Source organism: Phycomyces blakesleeanus (assembly GCF_001638985.1).
Source record: "Phycomyces blakesleeanus NRRL 1555(-) unplaced genomic scaffold PHYBLscaffold_1, whole genome shotgun sequence".
Classification (NCBI taxonomy): domain Eukaryota; kingdom Fungi; phylum Mucoromycota; class Mucoromycetes; order Mucorales; family Phycomycetaceae; genus Phycomyces; species Phycomyces blakesleeanus.
In genome coordinates, this window is record NW_017265134.1 from 3498539 (window position 1) to 3518021 (window position 19483).

Consider the following 19483-nt stretch of genomic DNA (forward strand, 5'->3'; position numbering starts at 1 on the left):
GGCTTCTTTTGTCACAAGTTTCTGTACAACAAAGCCAAAAAAAAAGAAGGTATTGTTTCAATAAACAAGATATATATGTATGTATGTAAGTGTTGTGCGTGTTTTGAATATGTAATATTTACCGATCTTTCAATCTGGTGGGTTGTGTCTGTCAATTGAGAAGACATACCGGTCGCAGTCTGTTTGAGTTGATTAAGGGTAGTTACAGCATTTCTGGATTCTGTCTCGAGTGTTCTAGAAAAAATAATAATATTAAAGTTTAATTTGATTTAATTTAATTTAATTGGTCAATTCATTCATTCACTTATCCATTGCTTCTAACAATATAAAAAAAACCTCCCAATAAGAATAAAAATAAAAATAAAAGGAAAGTGCAATTATTTACGAGACTGCTTCTTGAATAGGCAAGTGTGATTGCTCGATTTGTTGTACAACTCTCTTCTTTTCTTCTTCTTCGATCTTTGCTTCATCGTGTCTAATCTTAGCCGAAGAGTATTTGGCAAGCGGAAGGGTCGCCTTTAAGATGGCCACTCTTTTCAAAGCCGCCTCACGTTGCTTCAATTTGAGTACATCTTTTTCTAGACCAACATTACGATCTGTCAGAACCTTGAGATGAGTTTGCCCAGATTCATATGACTAGAATCAGATCAAAAGACAAAAAAGAAAGGATAAATTGTCATGATTATTGTTATAATTATTAACGTATATATATATAATTTAATTTAATTTAATTTAATTTAAAATCATTACCAATGTGAGATCCTTTTGAGTCAATCTCCATGTCATAAGCTGATCCTGCCACTCGGAGAGTTTCTTTTCACCTGCGGCTAATTGGGTTCTTTTTAAAAGTAGTGGAGGTGAAAGCTACGAAATATTAGATACAAATAGGCACCTTGATCTACAAATTTACCTGGGCAAACTCGGCTACTTTATCTTGAGGTAAGAATTGACTGATAATAGTGATACAGTCTATGTATTAATATATCATATTCAAAGATTTGATTGGGATACTATCGTTATCAATTACCAGAGATTATCAACTTGAATATCAAATTTTGCAATTGTGGAAATAACTTCTTTTTGTGTAGAAGGCTTGGCTAAATATATATATATATATATGTATGTATGTATGTATGTATGTAAAAGTCAGTATATATATATATATATATATATATATATCTATATTAAAGACGAAACCTTTTTTTCTCTTACATAATATATGCATACACACACGCACACACAAATAAAATATAAATTTACTACTTACAGTTGAGTTTCCAGGTATTTTGATTACCAGCTTTGTGAATGTTTCTTTGTACAGTTACATTTGGACCGTTTCCATTCTTTAATTCGATCAGAATCATCGATTCAGTTGCTCCGGTTTTGATAAACTCTATTGCGTTTTTTGCTCGTCCAAGAAGTGAAGGTGCTCCGCCTAGGCCGAGTGCAATTGCACACACGATTGTTGATTTTCCTGTACCGTTAGGTCCGATAATCATATTCAACTGAGGACCAGGAAATACTTCGCAGTAATCGTATGTGACAAAATTCTTTAAAGTAATCTTTACAATGGATCCATCGACATAACTATTGCCGTTGGTTTCATTGGTTGGTTGGTTGGTTGGTTAATTAGTTGAGAAAAGATATTTGTAAGTTGTTCCGCATACGCACACACGCATATATAGATATATTAGATACATAAATAGATACATAGATTAAAGAAGAAGAGAGAAAAAAAAGGTAACAGCAAGTATATAATATTATGCATTTTATTAGTTGATCTGTCAATATTTTTCTTATACAAGAGTATATACAATAAAACAAAAAATTGAAAGAGTATGTTCATATGTACATGTATGAATGTGTATATGCCTGTCTTTTTCTATCTTCTTCTTCTTCTATTTCTTATATATAGATATATCATATCTTAATTATTTTTGTTGCTGTTTTTATTTACCCGTCTTTTCCTACTGGTAATGGTGCATTGGATTGTTCGTCGTCACTGTCTGAGATGTCACTTTCGAGTGTTGATTCAACCAATTCTGAAAGTTCGACGTTGTCATCGGCGTCTGAGTCGTCTGAATTGCTTAAAACTCTGGCTCGTTTGTGTTCCGATGGACCGGCAAGGTTGTTGAAATCTCCACTATCAGTGATCGACCACGATCGTTGACGTGTTGTCATATTTGTATTGAAATGTGGATAAGGTACTAAAAAAGGAGTACCGGAGCTTGCCAATTATCTTATTGCATTGGTTTAATGTCACGTGAGAGTACCGTCACATATAAATTGTGTTTGTAATTTTTTGATAGTAGCAGTAGCAGTAGTAGTAGTAGTAGTAGTGAGTAGTAGTGAGTAGTTAATTGTAGTAATAATTAAATTCTTCTTACAGATTTATTCTACTTTATATAGTTGAAATATTTAGCCTTTTTTTTATCAGTTTGATATATGATATAGACACACAGAAAAAAAATGGATTCATTATTGCTTTGAATTTTTTGAATTTTTAATATACAACAAGAGGTTGATAGATGTGCTGTGTTTTGTAATACGCTTTTCTTCCTGTATAGGAAATTACTTTTAGAGTCCGGACCGCGTATTAAGCTTCTCCGAGTCGGCTAGTACTCCTTTTCGGCGGAGTTATTTATTTTTACAAACTTTTGAGAAAAAAAACATATCGGTGTAGGCACAGGTCTATATCAAAAAAGGCGTTCTATATTCCGAGATCACCTCTTCACATTTTACCCTTTGAATACTAAAGAAAAATCTAAAAAGTCACGTGCCTAACTTGTTTACATTTTTGTTAGTAAGACTGTGACGGAGGTCACTCTTGAGTTCATAAATCAGTACCTTATTTGGACGCCCCTTTATAATCACTCAAAATCCAATTTCAATAAACTCAGTCTTCTTCCTGATACAGGATTTCCACTCCAAAAGTTATATTTTTTTTTCAAACTATATATTTTGCAAAATCAAAACTTTCATTTTGTGCTCCGACTATATATAAAAAAAAATCAATTTATTTCTTGGCTATTTGTACATTGGGGGAAGAAGCTAATGCTATGATCAACCCAGCCTTGGCAGTTTTCCATAGCGATATGGCGGGAGCACTCAGCAATATACTCCAAGAATTGACCACATACCAACCCGGGCTTTCTCTTGACCAGTGTTTTGAGTTTGGAGAAGCACTCTTCAATCGGGTTTAGGAAAGGAGAGTATAGGGGGAGAAAGTGTAGGTGGTGTCGTGAATTAGCAAACAATTCAGTGACAAGGTGGGATCTATGGATCGAGGCATTATCCATAATGAAGTTGTGAGGGGCAGCATTACTGTGGTCGAGCGAATCCGTAATCGTCTTTACAAATTCAACGAAAATTGGTCCTGTCGTGCCACCAGGGGTCAACTTCGCCTGCACACTCTCAACATCTTGGTAAGAAATACCGGCAAGAATTGAGATGTTTAGTCCCCTTTTCGACTTCGTCTTCACAATGCTGGTCTCGCCTTTCTTGGACCACCCTTGTCCTCTGATCAGGTTTGCATTAAAGCCTGCTTCGTCCACAAAAATGCAATTGGTTTTATACGATAAACCATTCGTGTGTATACTGTCTACGTATACTTTTCTCAGCTCAATAGTCTTCGGGTCGTTTCTTTTTTCCTCGACCGGCTTGGTTCTCTTCAATGTGAACCCGATGTTGTTGATAATGTGCTTATGTAAGCCACTGATGCTCAAGTTCTGCTCTTGAAGCTCTGGAAATTTTCTAAACAGTTCCTCTCTCATTTGACCAAGAGTCAAGGTGCAGCATTCGTCCAAGAGGTCTTGAATGAACTTCGAATGCTCATCGGTTATCTTAAGACTTTCCGCGCGCGAGCCGCCTCGCTTCTTGGGCTCTACAGTAGCATCCCTCTCGAACTTGGTGATGATGTTGTTAATCGACGCCCATGAGACACCAAATGACCTGGCTGCTTCGGCTCGGGTCATGGACTCTTCTATATAACATTTCTCCACAATCATGTTCTTGATGTGGATCGGAAGAACCTTTTGTGGTCCATTTCTCTTTCTTCTCTTAACGATAGCGATTTGATTGGGGTTCATGTTGGAGGATTTGAGTATAGAAAAAGATAATAGATAAAGACAGTTCTCAAAACCATATTACAAACTTAGCATTATATACTTTTCTTATAACAATATATTGACATTGCATGTTTTCTTATATTGTTTTTAATAAACAGTGTAGACATTCTTTAAATACTTTATCGCACATATTAGCATTCTTCATGCTCTTTATTAATTTGCTTTAAATTTCTTTCTATCCGCATTAATTAATTTATTTTTTTCATATATAGTCGGAGCACAAAATGAAAGTTTTGATTTTGCAAAATATATAGTTTGAAAAAAAAATATAACTTTTGGAGTGGAAATCCTGCAAAATATCAAAAGCCCTACGCGTAATTGTTAGGCAGAATTTTCACTAAACTTAACCCCAACCATTGATCCGTAAGATCGTAATTTAACCAATCTCTAATACGCCCAAGTTCCCTACGCCAGAAAGGTTCAAAGAGAGATGTTCTGTTTCATAATCGATACAATTCTTACAAACTTTTACTGCTTAAAGTTGTAACAAATTCCGCGTAAAACTGTTACAGATTTCCCCTCTTTCCTTAGGCTTTCTAACTCCGTGAACTCCATATAGAACGCCAAAAATTAATAAAACCAATTGACTTGGCACCATTAGTACATATTTAAAAAGACAAAGAGAGAAAAGAACGGTGTAATTGTGGGCATATTAGAGCAAAGCAGTAGGGAAGAGTTTTTTATTAACTGCCTGTAGGACTTTGTCCCCCCCCCCCCCCCCCCCCGAAGTGAAGGGGAGGGGAAACACCGCTCCCTTAATGTTACCTTTAAAAGATTTACGGCGCTCTTTCTTTACTGTATCTTTCATTCGGATACAGTTCTACTTTTTTTTCCCTTAAAGAAATAACTAATATATCATTAAAGATGTACAAGCACTCAAATCTGGGTCCTAATTATAATGAATGGTTGAAAACGGCTCATTTACTTGATCCTCCATTTGACTATTTCTCCTTTGCCGAGTTAATTTTGAAAGACAAACACGTTACGAATCTTATTTACAAAAGCATATTAACAGAATATGTGAAAAAATCCAATAAGTACTTGAATGAAGGTGTAAAATCCTTGAAATTATTTGAGGTAATGTATTGGCGAAAGCTATTAAATGATTAAGGGGTATATGTGTTCTTACCACTACAACCATCTCGCCAACCAGTCGCGTACAAAGGAAGATGGTCCTTTTGGTAGTGCCTTTAAAAAATATTGGATTAAAAGAGAGGAGGAACGTACTGTTGAGAGTATAAGAAAAAGACAATTGGAAGGCACATCAAATATCACTAATGATATCGTTTCAAATATGGAGCGAATTATTAAAAAGGTTTGTTCCCACATATTCGCCGTACATTTCAAAAGTTGGTATTAATCTATGTTCTTGTAGTCATGTGCCACAAGCCCACACTTTTCTGTTAGTCCATCCACATCCGCAATATCAAGCACATATATTGCGGATGAAAAGACAGAAACATCCACTATCAGCAGCGAAGACATAGCAAGCTGTGATATAAGTCCTACAGGTTACGCTTACAAAAAGTAAGGAACAATAGTTGTCATTTGTTTATGTCTCCATTTCTATATATATTCATTACTTTGATTAATCGTATTATATTACAGATATGATGGTCTCAACGTGTTGGATCTTGACAACCCTGATATCTTAGAATATATGTCTGGGACTTTGTTAGAAGAATCCGGCGCCAGCATCAAATCATTGACTGACCCTCCAAAAATTGAATTAAGTGAACCGTGCAAGGATATTTTGAATCTTATTTCCAAATCTTCTGCTTCAGCAACATGCATAAAGTCTCAAATAAGGTCTTTTATTGGAACTAATAATTCTCTGGATGAATCTGAATATGCTGACTATTACTTTGCGGAATCTACACTTCATCATTTGTAAGTATCTATATATCATAATAAAAAAGAAAGGCATTGTCATTATTTTGATAGTTAATTAGTTAATTAGCTAATTAACCTAATATCTCTATCTAAATAGCTTGCAAATGATGACCAGCCCAAGAAACCCAATTCTATTCCCAATGAAAGAGAGGACAGCTGCTCCAATTACAGCAATATACTTGTTACATGCAATGTTCTTAAGCTGTAATGACCTAGTATCTTTCCATTGGTAAATAAATTAGTTTGAAACAAATGAAAAGGTTGTCTTCTAAACACATATTAGGATTGAGCGGACAGCTGATATAACAGGAGCTGCGAATTGGGATGGAATATGCTTTTCAATCAAAGATAAGCGTCTCACGCCCGTTTTGATTGAATTTTCTGGAGGGATTCACTTTAATAGTACCACAGAAAAAGAGCAAAGAGATGAAAGCAAAATGATACGAAATATGGTTAAGCTCTTGGAATATGCCAAATATGTCAAAAAGCACAAGTCCCCTGTCCCGCAGTTCTACTGTCGTTTCTTCAGTAAGTTGATTGTGAACATACATACATACATATATATATATATGTATGGACATTCAAACCACAGCTAATATTTCTTTTAGCCAACCAGATTTTCTTTGAAGCCATATTTTTAGTTGACGAAGAAACTAGACTTGTAAAAAGAACTTTTTGCAAGATTCCCTGTCCGGTAACCCCACGCGAGCTAAAGATCTTTGCTGAAAACATTCCTGCTATGTTAAAATGGAAGCAGGCAATAATAAACTATGTGATCGAATCACAAAAGTGAAGAATAAAAACCATAGAATTAAAGAAATAAAAGTGCTTATGTTCTTTTACTTTTACTGGCTACCAACAACCGAGTCATTATTACTTTTTTTTTGTTTATTGTTTCAATATGTGTTCAAATGATCTTGCTTAAGTATAGAAATATTTTTCTTTTAATCTTTTGATTGCATTTTCTTCCACAGCCAAGGCTCCTCTGGCAGCTTATTCAAGTTTTACTGATACTAGAGTTTCGTTTGATTTTATATTATAATTAATAAGAGCAATGGTTACATATACATATGCTTCTTGTTGTTCAGTTGGCTTACAGTTGAGAATCCTAAACATGTCGTGATGATTGATTGTTTTTACGCGTAAAAACAATCAATCATCAGAAGAATAATAATGTACATTGGTACCAATTAGTAAAAGTCAATTAATTGAACAATGCCTATTAGGTACACATTACCTTTATCAAAAGTACAGACTACAGAAGACTCCCTGCATTCATATAAAGAAGTTTCATTCTTTATACGCAACGTTCGCATCCGGATGCCTTTTACAATGAAGCAAAAGGCCAGAGTCCAGAGCGTTAGCAGGGGGGACAATGTACCTTTTTGTTATTACATGTTGAAGTAATAACTAAGTGCACATCGTTGTTTGATGGTGTAGTCTAAAGGAACGCCATAATGGTGATAAGGGAATAACCATTACATATATTCGTTGTGACCGCAACGTCATCAAAACAGGCCCGGTCCGGCACAACGATGTCTGAGCTGGCACTTTTTTTTTGCAGTTCGAAATGATTATTGTAGAAAATCACAGGATTTAATACTCTGGATGCGTAACAAAGTTTCGTATGGACAACTTCTTTGTTTTCTTATAGACAATTGGTATATGTGCTGTGTTTTTTAATAGGCTTATATTCCCGTATAGGAAATTATGGCTAAAGTCCGTACCGCGTATTAAGCTCCTCCGAGTCGGCTAGTACTCTTCTTCGGCGGAGTTATTTACTTTTTTACAAATCTCAGAAAAAGAAAAAGAAAGAGAGTTTCCAGTACAAAGACTGTCAAGCAGATGCAATGTTCTTTAAACTTGTTAGTATTTGACCATGAAGATTTAAAGCAAATCGAATCAAATTTCTTGGGTAGCTTTAGATATACCGATGTACTTGGTTTATAGTCCAGCTTAATATATTAAGACTTACACGCACATATATATATGTAAGCAATGAAGAAAGTCTTTTAAAGCATAAATTGTTAGTGTGTAAAGTGTAGTGAGTGAATAAGTAAAATGAAATTAAATTAAAAATTTAAAAAAAAATGTGTGGAAAATAAAGAGACCGAGTTGCATCTTGGCTTGATTATTTTTTATTTATATTGTTAAAGAATATTAAAGTAAGAAATTATTTGTCATTAATTTATTTATTTTTTTGACGTCTTTTTTTTTATTGTCCTTACATTCCAAACCAACCAAGAAACCCCCTCTCTTTCTAGATACTCGTAGAATGAACGCTTTCCGTACCACTACTCGATTGGTAAAGACATTTGACAGTTGATATTTATTTATTTATTTATTTTTACTATTTCTATTATTATTACTATTATTGCTGCGTGCGTGTGTGCGTGTGTGCGTGTGTGCATATTCAAATATAGATTAGTATTAGTATTAGTATTATTATTATTATGACTTGAAAGAAAATATATATTGTATGCCTGTTAGTCTCTCTCTGTGTGTGTGTGTGTGTAAAAAGAAGAAGAAGAAGAAGAAGAAGAAGAAAAGATAATCTAACCAATGGAATGACAAGAATGAAATGAATGGAGAGAATGGAACAACAAGAGATACAGAATTGACTCTAATGTGTATGCATCTACAAAGAGTCATTAGAAATCTCTGGAATCCATGATTCCTAAAATAATAGGATATAGTATATAGATTGAGGGGAGAGGAAGAGAAGGTTTATTTCAGGGGGTGGGTACTGAGAGTGGAAGTTTAAATGGATCTACAAGTGAAGTGATTTGATATTTATTTTATGAAATACTATTACTTTTTCTATTTTCTTGATATTTTCTGTCAGGAAATCAAGCAGAGAACTTTTTGACTGATGCTTGAATGTATATAATTGATAGGCATTTGCCCGCCCTACTTTCCAGACTCGCATAGCAGCTCCCATGTCTGTCCGCTGGTTGTCTGACTCATTGCGCCAGAAATTAAACGAGGTGAGAAGCAGAAGATGGATGTCTAAGGACTGGTGCTAATGATCTTGTGCTTATTTGAATTAAGGATGTCAAATCTAGTGATATCGTCTTGTTTATGAAGGGTACTCCTGATCAGCCCATGGTAAGATTGTTGATTGAATTCTATACATGAAATTAAAACCACCAAAAAAAAATAGTGTGGATTCAGCAGAGCTACTGTTCAGATCCTTCAGGTCCAGGGTGTTGATTTTGACAAGCACGTCAAGGCCTTTAATGTGCTGGCTGATGATGATCTTAGAGAAGGTATCAAGGAATACTCTGAGTGGCCCACTATTCCCCAGGTCTATGTCAAGGGAGAGTTTGTTGGCGGTTGTGACATTATGTTGAACATGCACCAGTCAGGCGACCTTGAAGATCTTTTGGTCAAGGAAAACATTGTACCAGCCGAGCCAGAAGCCACCAAGGACTAGACGCACAACTTCTTTTATCTGTATAAAAATAAAAATAAATATAATATAATACAATACAATTTTTTATTTATTTATTTATTTAGAAATGAAAAATCTGCTTTTTTGTTTGTATTTGTTATCTTTGTAAGGTTGGATTACCTAAAAGAGAAAAACAGGAATAAAAAAAAAATTATAAGATTTTTTGATTTTTGATTTTTTGGTTCATGTTATCGAGGTACAAAATAAAATAGAAAACTCTATATTTTATTTTATTTTATTTTATTTGAAACAGAAAAATTTAATAATAAATAAATAAATAAATAAATAAAATAAGCATTTTTTTTTAAATTTTTTTTTTATCATATAAAATTTTCTTTTACTTCTTTTGCTTCTTTTACTTCTTCTTTAGCTTATAAATATCTTTTGTCTTTCTAGTCTTCTTTCTTACTTTCTATTGCCAATTCATTTGATAAGAATAAAGAATAAAGAATAAAGAAATATGCCACCTCAACTCAACATGAGTAACATTGATGCATCAGCTCCTCTTCTCCAGCACAAGCAGCACTTTTCTATCTCAACAGACCAGCTGTGTGATCTGATTGATTCTAGACAGCAATCATCATTAGAGAGACTGGGTGGAACAAAGACAATATGCGACGCATTGGAGGTTGATCCTACCATTGGTTTGTTGCCAGACGAATCGTTTGACCCCTGCTATGGTGTCATCAAATCTCGTCCAGATGAAGAGGGATTTGCAGACCGAAAGAGAGTCTTTGGCCGAAATACCATCCCAGATGCACCACCAAAATCATTATTATTTCTGGTCTGGCAAGCATACAACGATCAAACTCTAAGTACGCCTATTAATCTAGATATTTAGTTATTACCATTAAGGCTCTTATTACTGTAACAGAAGATACCGATAGGTTTCCTTTATTGAAATCTGTACTTACGCATGTGTAAATTATCTATATAGTTATGTTGACCATAGCAGCCATTGTGTCACTAGTGGCTGGCTTTTGGAATGATATGTCTGATAACCATCCCAAAGATGAACCAAAGATTGGATGGTAGGCGCTTTAATTCTATAAAAGAAAACTCAAACACCCTCCCCCTTTATTTATTTTATTAAAAAAAAAAAAAAGATTTGGTATTGTTCGCGTTTGAAACAAAACCTAAACTACTAACTAATTATCATTGCCATTTTGTATTGATTTACTTAGGGTCGATGGTGTAGCCATTCTTGCAGCCGTTGCTGTAGTAATCATTACAAGCAAGTCAATTCAAATAACCAATCATCGTCTTTTATAAACTTTCTTTTTCACTAAACTTTTTATATAAAAAAAAACAAAAACAAAATAGATGCAATCAATGACTATGAAAAAGAAAAGCAATTCAGAAAACTCAATGCCAAAAAGGAAGACCGTCCAGTAAAGGTATTTATCTATTTATTTCTTTTAAAAAAAATCGCAAGACTTTTTTTTTGCTGTTAATGTTACAGTTATTAAAGAAGACCTATTGATTATTATATTTGTTGCTGGTTTGATTTAGGTACTGCGAAGAGGAATGACCCAGCAGGTTCACGTCTGTGATATTGTTGTGGGTGATATAATGTTTATTGAGCCCGGTGATATGATTACGGTCGATTGTTTGTATCTTGAGGGGTAAGTGATAAACTTATTACCACTGTTTATAAGCACAAACACAAACACAAATGTTTATCAAATGTTTTCTAGACATAATGTTCATTGTGATGAATCTACTGCAACTGGAGAATCAAGAACAGTCAAGAAATCTAGTTTCCAGAACGGAGGGGACTGCTTCTTGTTAAGTGGCACCAAGATCCTGCAAGGAGTGGCAAAGGTAATAGAACAAGATATATAGATATTTATATAGGTAGATTACACAAAGAAATCATGGGAAATTGTGTGGAAATTAGTAATGAATTTCCTAATAAAGGTCGTCGTCGTTGCTGTCGGGGTGCATTCATTTTACGGTCGGGCCATGACGGTAAGCATCTCCATCTTTCCTAATGTTTACCCACTTGATTGTCTTGATGACAAGCATTACTGTTCTCATTAAAAAGTATTCATCAATTGTTACCCTTACGCGTGTCTGTATTTATCTGTATAGCTTATGAGAAATGCCGAAGAAGAACAGACGCCTTTACAGGCAAAGCTCAACACACTTGCTGATCAGATTGCAAAATTTGGATGCATTGCTGCTGGTTTGATGCTAATGTATGTACCACAACCTTTCACAGTAACACAAGCATATTCGCTCTCTCTCTCTAACTTATATGTTGTATATGTTGTTGTGTTTTTATTTATTTATTTGTTTATTTGTTTTTTAATTTACCTATTCTTGGCTTACTCAACCTCTTTACCCCCCTTTTTTTAACTTTTTTTTTGTCAACAAATATCAACAATGGAAACCAATACAGTGTTCTCGTATTGAAACTAGTCGTTCAAAGCGTTTGGAGTGGTCATTGGTTACCTCCCACTGAATTGACAGCGGAATTGGTTGGCATCGTTATCCAGGCAATCACTATCATTGTTGTAGCTGTAAGTCAAATGGCGTGAGCCTGTTGCACAACATCTAACAAACCACATATATTTATTCCCTTTTTGTGTTCAGGTACCTGAGGGACTTCCAATGGCCGTCACCTTGGCTTTAGCGTTTGCCACTACTGAAATGTTAAAGGACAATAATTTGGTGCGACATTTATCTGCATGGTATTTATCAAACGAGACGATGATCAAACGCACACACTCAACCCTCACAATTGAACTTTTTTTATATATTTTCATTAGTGAAACTATGGGTAACGCAACTGCTGTATGTTCCGACAAGACTGGTACCCTTACCGAGAATAAGATGACGCTTGTGAGGGCAAGTGTGGGCCAACACCAATTCGTGAAACCTTCGGAGATTCCTGGCTGGCAGTTGCAAGCAAACCCTATGGTACTGGGCTTGGCGGTCGAGGGCATTTCGGTCAATTCGACTGCAGTAGAAGGCATTTCTCTCAAAGGTCACTTGCAGATAGTTGGTTCAACAACAGAGCGTGCCTTGCTTGAGTTTATCCGAAGACTAGGATATGATTACCATCAACAAAGGTATGTATACATGTATATATAATATACATATATGTGCACATGATTTAATTAATAATATTATTAATATTATTAATATTAATTATATCGTTTTTTTTTCTGGCATTTTAAAGAGCTTCTAGTAGATTAGCCTCTGTTTATCCATTCAATTCAACCGCAAAATCTATGACTAGTATCATTGAGATTAACGAGAGCAATGTAAAATCTCCTGATCAGTCGTACTACAGACAATACACAAAGGGTAAGCTTTACATTTTGTTTCCCTTCTTTGCGTTTCAAGTCTATACACACATACACAAAAACAAATAAATAAATAAATAAATAAATAACACACAACAATAGGCGCAACCGAAACTATCATCAAAAACTGTACACACTACATTGACGCACAAGGCGAAATTCAAATTCTGGACGCCAATACTAGATTAGAGCATGAAATTCGCTTAAACGAATACGCCAAAAAAGCCCTTCGTACTCTAGGTCTTGCCTACCGTGACATTAATAAGGAAACATATGCTGGCAAGTATATCATTTTTATTTTATTTTATTTTATATACTTATTTTTAAATATATACATATATATATATACATAGGTCTTGATCCTGATAATGCACCAGTGACAAACCTTGTCTTGATTGGAATTGTCGGTATACAGGATCAACTTCGACCAGGAGTAATTGAGTCTGTTCAAGCATTCAGACGTGCCGGTGTATTCATTCGCATGGTAAGATTTTCAATTATATAATACTTCCGTGTTTTGGGTTTTTTATTTTGATTTGAATTTGGGCTAACTGTTATCATTGTTTGTTTCTCTTTCTATCTTTTGATCTTGATCTTGGTTAGATTACAGGTGATAATCTGGAAACTGCAAAGGCAATTGGAAAGGAATGTGGTATCTTGACACCAGGTGGAGTTGCTATGACTGGCCCAGAGTTCCGTGCACTTTCTTCTACTGAACAGCTCAAAGTACTTCCTCGCCTTCAAATCCTTGCCCGCTCTTCTCCTATTGACAAGGTTGGTTGAATAAACCATTGTTTGTTATTCTTTTGTTAAACCTCCTTTTTTTATATTTTATTCAAGACGATTGTTGTGTCAAGGCTCCAGGCTCTAGATGAGATTGTGGCCATGACAGGGGATGGTACAAACGACGGTCCTGCTCTCAAGATGGCCAATGTTGGATTTGCAATGGGCGTCAGTGGAACCGAGGTTGCCAAAGAAGCATCTGACATTATCCTGATGGACGACAACTTTTCTTCGATCCTCCAGGCTCTCAAGTGGGGCCGAGCAGTGAACGACGGCGTACGAAAATTCCTGACCTTTCAGCTCACGGTCAACATTGCCGCAGTCGTTCTGTCGTTCGTGAGTGCGCTAGTGTCTGAAACTTCAGAAAGTATCCTCAGTGCTGTCCAGCTCCTGTGGGTCAACATGATCATGGACACTTTTGCCGCATTGGCACTGGCTACCGAGCCACTGACGAATGATCTTGTTGATCGCAAGCCGCTCAGAAAGGATAGCAGTCTGATAAACTGGCGCATGAGTCGTATGATTGTCGGACAGGCCGTCTTTCAGATCGTGATCAACCTTGTCCTGCTGTTTCACGGAGCAGAAGTATTCGGTCTCACCGATTCTGATGCGGACACAAAGATTTTGCGCACAATGGTGTTTAATGTGTTTGTGTTCATGCAAGTATTCAACGAGCTCAACTGCAGGTAAGAGAACCCTCTTTATTTTATTGTAATGATACTTTTGCGTTATTATCTTGATCTACGTATATTACAAACCCTCAATACTAAATTGCCATTATTATCATTATCATTTTGATTACTCTCTCTCTCTCTCTACCTTCATTGGAAATTGAAACAAAACAAAACAAACCAAACCAAAAAAAAAAGACGTATTGATGACAATATCAATGTTTTCCGAGGTATCCGGCACGACTTTTTGTTCCTGGTGATGCAGACTTTGGTAGTTGTCAGCCAGGTAGCAATCATTACCTGGGGTGGTATGGCCTTCAAGACCGTGTCTCTGACGGCTACCCAATGGCTTTTTACTATTGGCATTGGCGCCATTTCTTTACCGGTCGGCACATTGATTCGTCTCTTGCCCAGTCAGATGCCTTACCTGTGGAGTGAGAACAAGGATGATGAATTTGTACATGTGGTGAGCTACCCAAGACTCTTGTGGGAATCAGCCATTACCAGAATCCTTCAGAGCATCAAGTCATTCTCTTCTGGTCCAAAGTCATCCGCTGCTGCTATTGCAAGAGCAGCGGCAGAAGAAGGGGAATATATCACGGATGATTTAAAAGTCGGTGAACCTTCATATTACTATGGCCATGGCGTAACAGATGCGGCCAGAAAAAAGTCATAAGTAATATTCTAGTCTGCTTTTATCCTTCTTCCTCTTCTTTTTTATTTTCTTTGACCAGTTGTTTGGCTTATGCTTGAAAATACGAAACTATTGTTTCCTTCTTCTTTTTAATTTTTTTTTTACATATACATATACATATTACTTACCAAAACTTGTATCATATAACCCATAAAAATATATATATATATATATCTATAATATAAAGACCAATCAAATTTAACTTCAAAGAATACATATATATATATTAGATGATAATGCATTTGATACACCTAGGCTGTAAAGACAAATGCTAAAAGAAATTTAAAACCATATTGAGTATGGGTTATATGACCTTTATCTTGCTAAAATAATAATTTATGCTTTTTTTTTTCATAGACCTATGTAATCTTTATATCATACGAGATGCCTTGAACAATTTATCATTAGATATTTCTGTATAATAACAGGCAATTCTAAGATGCTCTTTACCCACACACTTATACATCATATATATATATATATATATATTCAAGATAGAAAGACATTTTTTTTAGTGGTAATGATTACCGTGTGTAGGACAAGAACAAGTATTTTTTTTAATAGCAGCAAAGAAGTGGAAAAAAAACAAGCTTATTTTTGTTCTTATAAAAGATCGTTTATATATTAAGATAATAAAGCAAGACAATGAATGAGGTTTATTTATTTGGTGCAAAAGAAAATAAGGTAAAATGGAAGAGACTAAAATAAAGTTGATGGAGTATAAGCAGTAAAGAATGTTGTGTGGGCGTATATATTGTTCTTGTGTGTGTTTTTTGTATGTACATGTATTTCTTGTGGTGTTTGGCTTTATCTAATTAAACAAGAATACGAGTGCGTGGATTTGTGTAATGAATCGTCTGGGCGTAGTTTACTGTTTGTACAAATTATACATCAAGATCCTCAAACTGGGAATCATACAAGATGTTTACGATATCCATAGATCGGTTTTCAATCTCGTACAATACGTCTGACCGAATGGCCTGGATGTGATAATCAATTGGGTTCTCGACACAAGGAGTTACAGAGAGATCAACACTGGTCTTTGCAGACTGGAGCCAGAGACCCTTGGAGTGAATCGGAGAGTTAGTCAATCCAAAGATGCTATCTATAGATTGTTGAAGAAGAACGGCTGCCGAGCCTGCCGATCCGGCTTCAGCTGTTGTGGCCATACTTGGCTCTCTAAAGAACGAGTGGAGGTCACAATACGGCAAATCATTTTCGATGTTCTTCATGAGACTGTATCGATCGATAACAGCAGCCAGTTGGTCCGAAACGACCTGGTTGAGAGAAAATACGAGTGCCGCAATGTCTTCGAACGAGGTCTCTGGATCGACGGCGGTCTCTGAGTTCCGGTTAAATGCATCAAGCAATATCAGGTTCTCATCCACGTGTTTTTCGATTGAGCTATACACGTGCTGGCTCATTGCTTGTACGTTGTTTGCAACAGAGTTCTCGATTTTGTGCACGCATGAAGCTATTTTAATATATTATATGTTAGGGGAAAAGAGAGTGCTATAGATTCTGCTTATAACATTAATAGTACTTACCATGAGATTCTTCTGTTGTAAGATAATTTACAGTAAAAGGAGAGTTTGGTTGGCTGGTACGAACCAAATGTTCCAAAATCTCTTCGGTATGTGCAGTAAATACTTCTTCAACGACATTTTCATAGAAATCAAGCACTTGGTTACGCGTGGCATAGTCATCTACGAAAGCCCATTCGACAGAAGTTGTTGGTTCGACTCGAGACTTGCTTTTGTCGTGGATTGGTGCGGCCAATACGGTGAGAGACACCAAAGAGGCGATTATAAAGAGAGATTTTTGTGTACTAAACATTATTGGCTGTTTGCAAAGGAAGAGAGAAGAGGCTTGAGTAAAGAAGTGAGAGAAGAGATGAAAAACCAAAACCAAAAAAAAAATTGGTCTCTTTATATAGAGAAATTAATCCAATTTGACGTCTGTGCATGACTTTTCCTTAGCCAAGCTTTTATAGTATATTTGGTAATTGATATCGCAATAATTTATTATATTAAGTCTTTTCCTTTTATATATAAATATTATAAGACATACACACACAGAGAGAGAGAGAGAGAGTATGTATCTGATGTTGACCCCAATTTATTTATATTATGCTTGTAAGCTTTATAATAGAGTAATCATAATCATATATATATAAAAGTAAAATAAAAGTTTCTTTTTATGGATCATTTCTCCGCCAATAAAATAATATCATTAATAACAAATAATGATACCGAAGATTGTATGTATGTATATATGTATTTGATGGGTCACCTTTCTTTTCTGTTACCTTGGTGATGAATTATTAACGTATTTGTACCTCTACAAGGATAAATGCTTTTTTTTTGAAATTTTGAAATAAGAAAATAATGTAATTTTATAAGAACATAAAAGAAAAATAAAATAATCTTCGTCATCATTTTAACATGTCTTGTATTAAATCAACAGAATCAACAAAGTCCACAAACAAGTCTAGACCTGAGATGGTTACTACTCTTTTTAATTTTTTTTTTAAAAAAAGAAAGAAGCCTTTATTTCTGCAAAGTTACATTATAGGAAAGGTTTAATCAAACATATTAATGTTAATATTGATATTGATATATATGATATATACACTAGAACACCAATCAACCAACCAATCAACCAGTCTGTACACCTTATTTTACCCTCATACCTGTTAAATATATAAAAGTCCTTGATTTCTTGGCAGTGTAATGAGCTACACACTTGGATAGTACAAGCAAAATTATAGAACATTGTAAATCTTCCAAGCCTGTATATAACCATAACAACAACAACAACAACAACAATAATAATAATAATAATAGGCTTTTTATTTTATTTTTCTTATGTTTCTTTTGGAATAAAATCTTACGCCAGATAAATAATGTTATCATTCTATATATATCTGTCAACATAGAGACCAAAGGCTTAGTATTCTTTATAGGCCACACACAGATGAGAATACGATACTGTGAGGGTATTGATTTTGTGGACCAAAAATAAATAGTGAAAGGTAGTCAAAATAATCATAATTTCATATGTAACACACACACATGCTGATTTTTATTTTTCTTTTTCTTTTTGTTTTTAATACCTTTGTCCATGAAGCGGGATTTCCAAGCGTCTGCAAAATTACACAAAAACATTGCCCTACATAGATACAAATGAACACCAAATAGTATAATACATACGACATTGAATAGAAGGTGCGATTGTTAGAAGTACCATGCTTCAATAAGACTGTTGCTTTTTTCTTTCTCAAAAGTCCTTGACGTTTTTTTCTCTCTATCATACAAAATATGTGTCCAGTTTTTATATATATTAAATATTAAATATTGAGATTTAATATGCCAACCTCAATCTTGGAACTCTAAGCCAATATAAGCAAATAATGTTCTATAAAATTTCCATAAATGTAAATTATATTTCTGTGTATAAATATTAAAAACACAGATAAACCTATTATAGATAGTTTTTTTATTTATTTATTTGAGAAAAAATAAATAAACATAAATGACAAGCAAAGAAAAGAAAAAAGATCTTCAGCCCAAGTATACAATGCTTCTGTTTTTGTACTTTTTTTTTAAAAAAAATAAATAAAAAAAAAATTGGTATCATTCTTTGCTGTTTGCTGGTCTTTATAATTAAAGGTTTTTCTTTCACTTGAATAGAGTCCTTGAAGAGGATATCTCATCGAAAGTCTGGAAAATGTTTAATGATTGGAAATTAAAACCCATGGTCCCTATATATCTAATTATATAAAATACTCGGAATGTATATATTTAGACTTCTTCAACTCAAGTTATACAAATGGTTCATAATTCAAAAGAAAATCACATCACATCATAATATAGTCTCTCTATAAATAAAGAAGTGTATAGAATATGGAAATTGCACATACCCAAGATCCCCTAAAAATTTAGAATTTTGCATCTTATTACAAGTCTTTATTTATTTGAGATATATCACCATCAGCACCTCCAACTTAATTCTAATAAAAGCATGTACTCGTCACATTGCTTTCTCTGTTTTCTGTACCCACCACTCTCACACATGTGTTTTTCTTCTTCTTCTTCGGCATCATCCACCCAACTCATATTCCAGCAATTGATTTTACTCTTTTTATATATTTATATATATGGTAATGTTTGTGGATGACTTTATACTCCGCGTTTGTGACTGAGATTTAAAACAGCCTCAGTGGGGGCGCATTTTGCGAACAGATGTTGTGCTCGTTAAATGGCAAATCACACATACACGCATACACACAATTATCCACATATAAATATAAGTTAAATGAGGTTATGTTACGCTTGTACAACAATAAGAGAAAAAAGAAATAAACTGCACTTGTAACCTTAGATTATTTGTGGCCAAGAGATGAACATATGGACCGGCCCACTCCACAAAAGTTGTATGGGTCTTTTGTTTCATGATAAGCAAATACAATGGTATTTTGATATTTAATATCAATATCAATAATAATAAGCAGGATACTGAAGATCATTTCAACAAGACTTTTATTT

General features: G+C 34.7%; 6 protein-coding genes across 6 annotated transcripts; 3 read left to right on the forward strand and 3 right to left on the reverse strand.

Annotated features, from left to right (window-relative positions):
- PHYBLDRAFT_120868 (hypothetical protein) lies at positions 1 to 1586 on the reverse strand (the record flags this gene model as incomplete). The annotated part of the gene is made up of 7 exons (XM_018428764.1): positions 1268 to 1586; positions 1028 to 1097; positions 911 to 950; positions 751 to 864; positions 386 to 636; positions 123 to 234; positions 1 to 21 (listed from the first exon to the last, which is right to left on the reverse strand). Coding segments are annotated over exons 1-7 (840 nt in total), but the record flags the coding sequence as incomplete, so codon positions are not given.
- Positions 1587 to 4991: 3405 nt separating this feature from the next.
- Positions 4992 to 6813, forward strand: PHYBLDRAFT_161943 (hypothetical protein; the record flags this gene model as incomplete). The annotated part of the gene is made up of 7 exons (XM_018434538.1): positions 4992 to 5204; positions 5239 to 5442; positions 5503 to 5654; positions 5736 to 6017; positions 6118 to 6249; positions 6304 to 6548; positions 6629 to 6813. 7 exons carry the CDS (start codon positions 4992 to 4994, stop codon positions 6811 to 6813), a joined length of 1413 nt encoding a protein of 470 aa, XP_018299371.1.
- A 1414-nt stretch (positions 6814 to 8227) lies between these two features.
- On the forward strand, positions 8228 to 9635 carry PHYBLDRAFT_120870 (hypothetical protein). The gene is made up of 4 exons (XM_018428765.1): positions 8228 to 8325; positions 8918 to 9007; positions 9072 to 9128; positions 9184 to 9635. The coding sequence occupies exons 1-4, from the start codon at positions 8296 to 8298 to the stop codon at positions 9454 to 9456; spliced, it is 450 nt and encodes a 149-aa protein (XP_018299372.1). The 5' UTR covers positions 8228 to 8295; the 3' UTR covers positions 9457 to 9635.
- A 317-nt stretch (positions 9636 to 9952) lies between these two features.
- PHYBLDRAFT_104946 (hypothetical protein) lies at positions 9953 to 14918 on the forward strand (the record flags this gene model as incomplete). Its single annotated transcript, XM_018427871.1, has 17 exons — positions 9953 to 10289; positions 10412 to 10505; positions 10659 to 10735; positions 10798 to 10871; positions 10987 to 11099; positions 11172 to 11298; positions 11395 to 11445; positions 11569 to 11675; positions 11879 to 11999; positions 12073 to 12170; positions 12249 to 12551; positions 12662 to 12789; positions 12891 to 13040; positions 13142 to 13272; positions 13392 to 13562; positions 13629 to 14257; positions 14441 to 14918. The coding sequence occupies 17 exons, from the start codon at positions 9953 to 9955 to the stop codon at positions 14916 to 14918; spliced, it is 3189 nt and encodes a 1062-aa protein (XP_018299373.1).
- Positions 14919 to 15820: 902 nt separating this feature from the next.
- Positions 15821 to 16772, reverse strand: PHYBLDRAFT_69833 (hypothetical protein; the record flags this gene model as incomplete). Its single annotated transcript, XM_018442170.1, has 2 exons — positions 15821 to 16410; positions 16484 to 16772. The coding sequence occupies 2 exons, from the start codon at positions 16770 to 16772 to the stop codon at positions 15821 to 15823; spliced, it is 879 nt and encodes a 292-aa protein (XP_018299374.1).
- Positions 16773 to 17063: 291 nt separating this feature from the next.
- PHYBLDRAFT_69834 (hypothetical protein) lies at positions 17064 to 19391 on the reverse strand (the record flags this gene model as incomplete). The annotated part of the gene is made up of 7 exons (XM_018442171.1): positions 17064 to 17076; positions 17245 to 17276; positions 17621 to 17727; positions 18052 to 18107; positions 18149 to 18242; positions 19000 to 19073; positions 19315 to 19391. 7 exons carry the CDS (start codon positions 19389 to 19391, stop codon positions 17064 to 17066), a joined length of 453 nt encoding a protein of 150 aa, XP_018299375.1.
- Between the last annotated feature and the right edge of the window lie 92 nt (positions 19392 to 19483).

Bases quoted from the DNA above. Each gene is read 5' to 3' on its own strand.
- PHYBLDRAFT_120870 (XM_018428765.1), top strand. From the start codon at position 8,296: ATGAACGCTTTCCGTACCACTACTCGATTG. The intron at 8,326-8,917 runs GTAAAGACATTT...TATAATTGATAG, and splicing joins TCCGTACCACTACTCGATTG to GCATTTGCCCGCCCTACTTT. The intron at 9,008-9,071 runs GTGAGAAGCAGA...ATTTGAATTAAG, and splicing joins TGCGCCAGAAATTAAACGAG to GATGTCAAATCTAGTGATAT.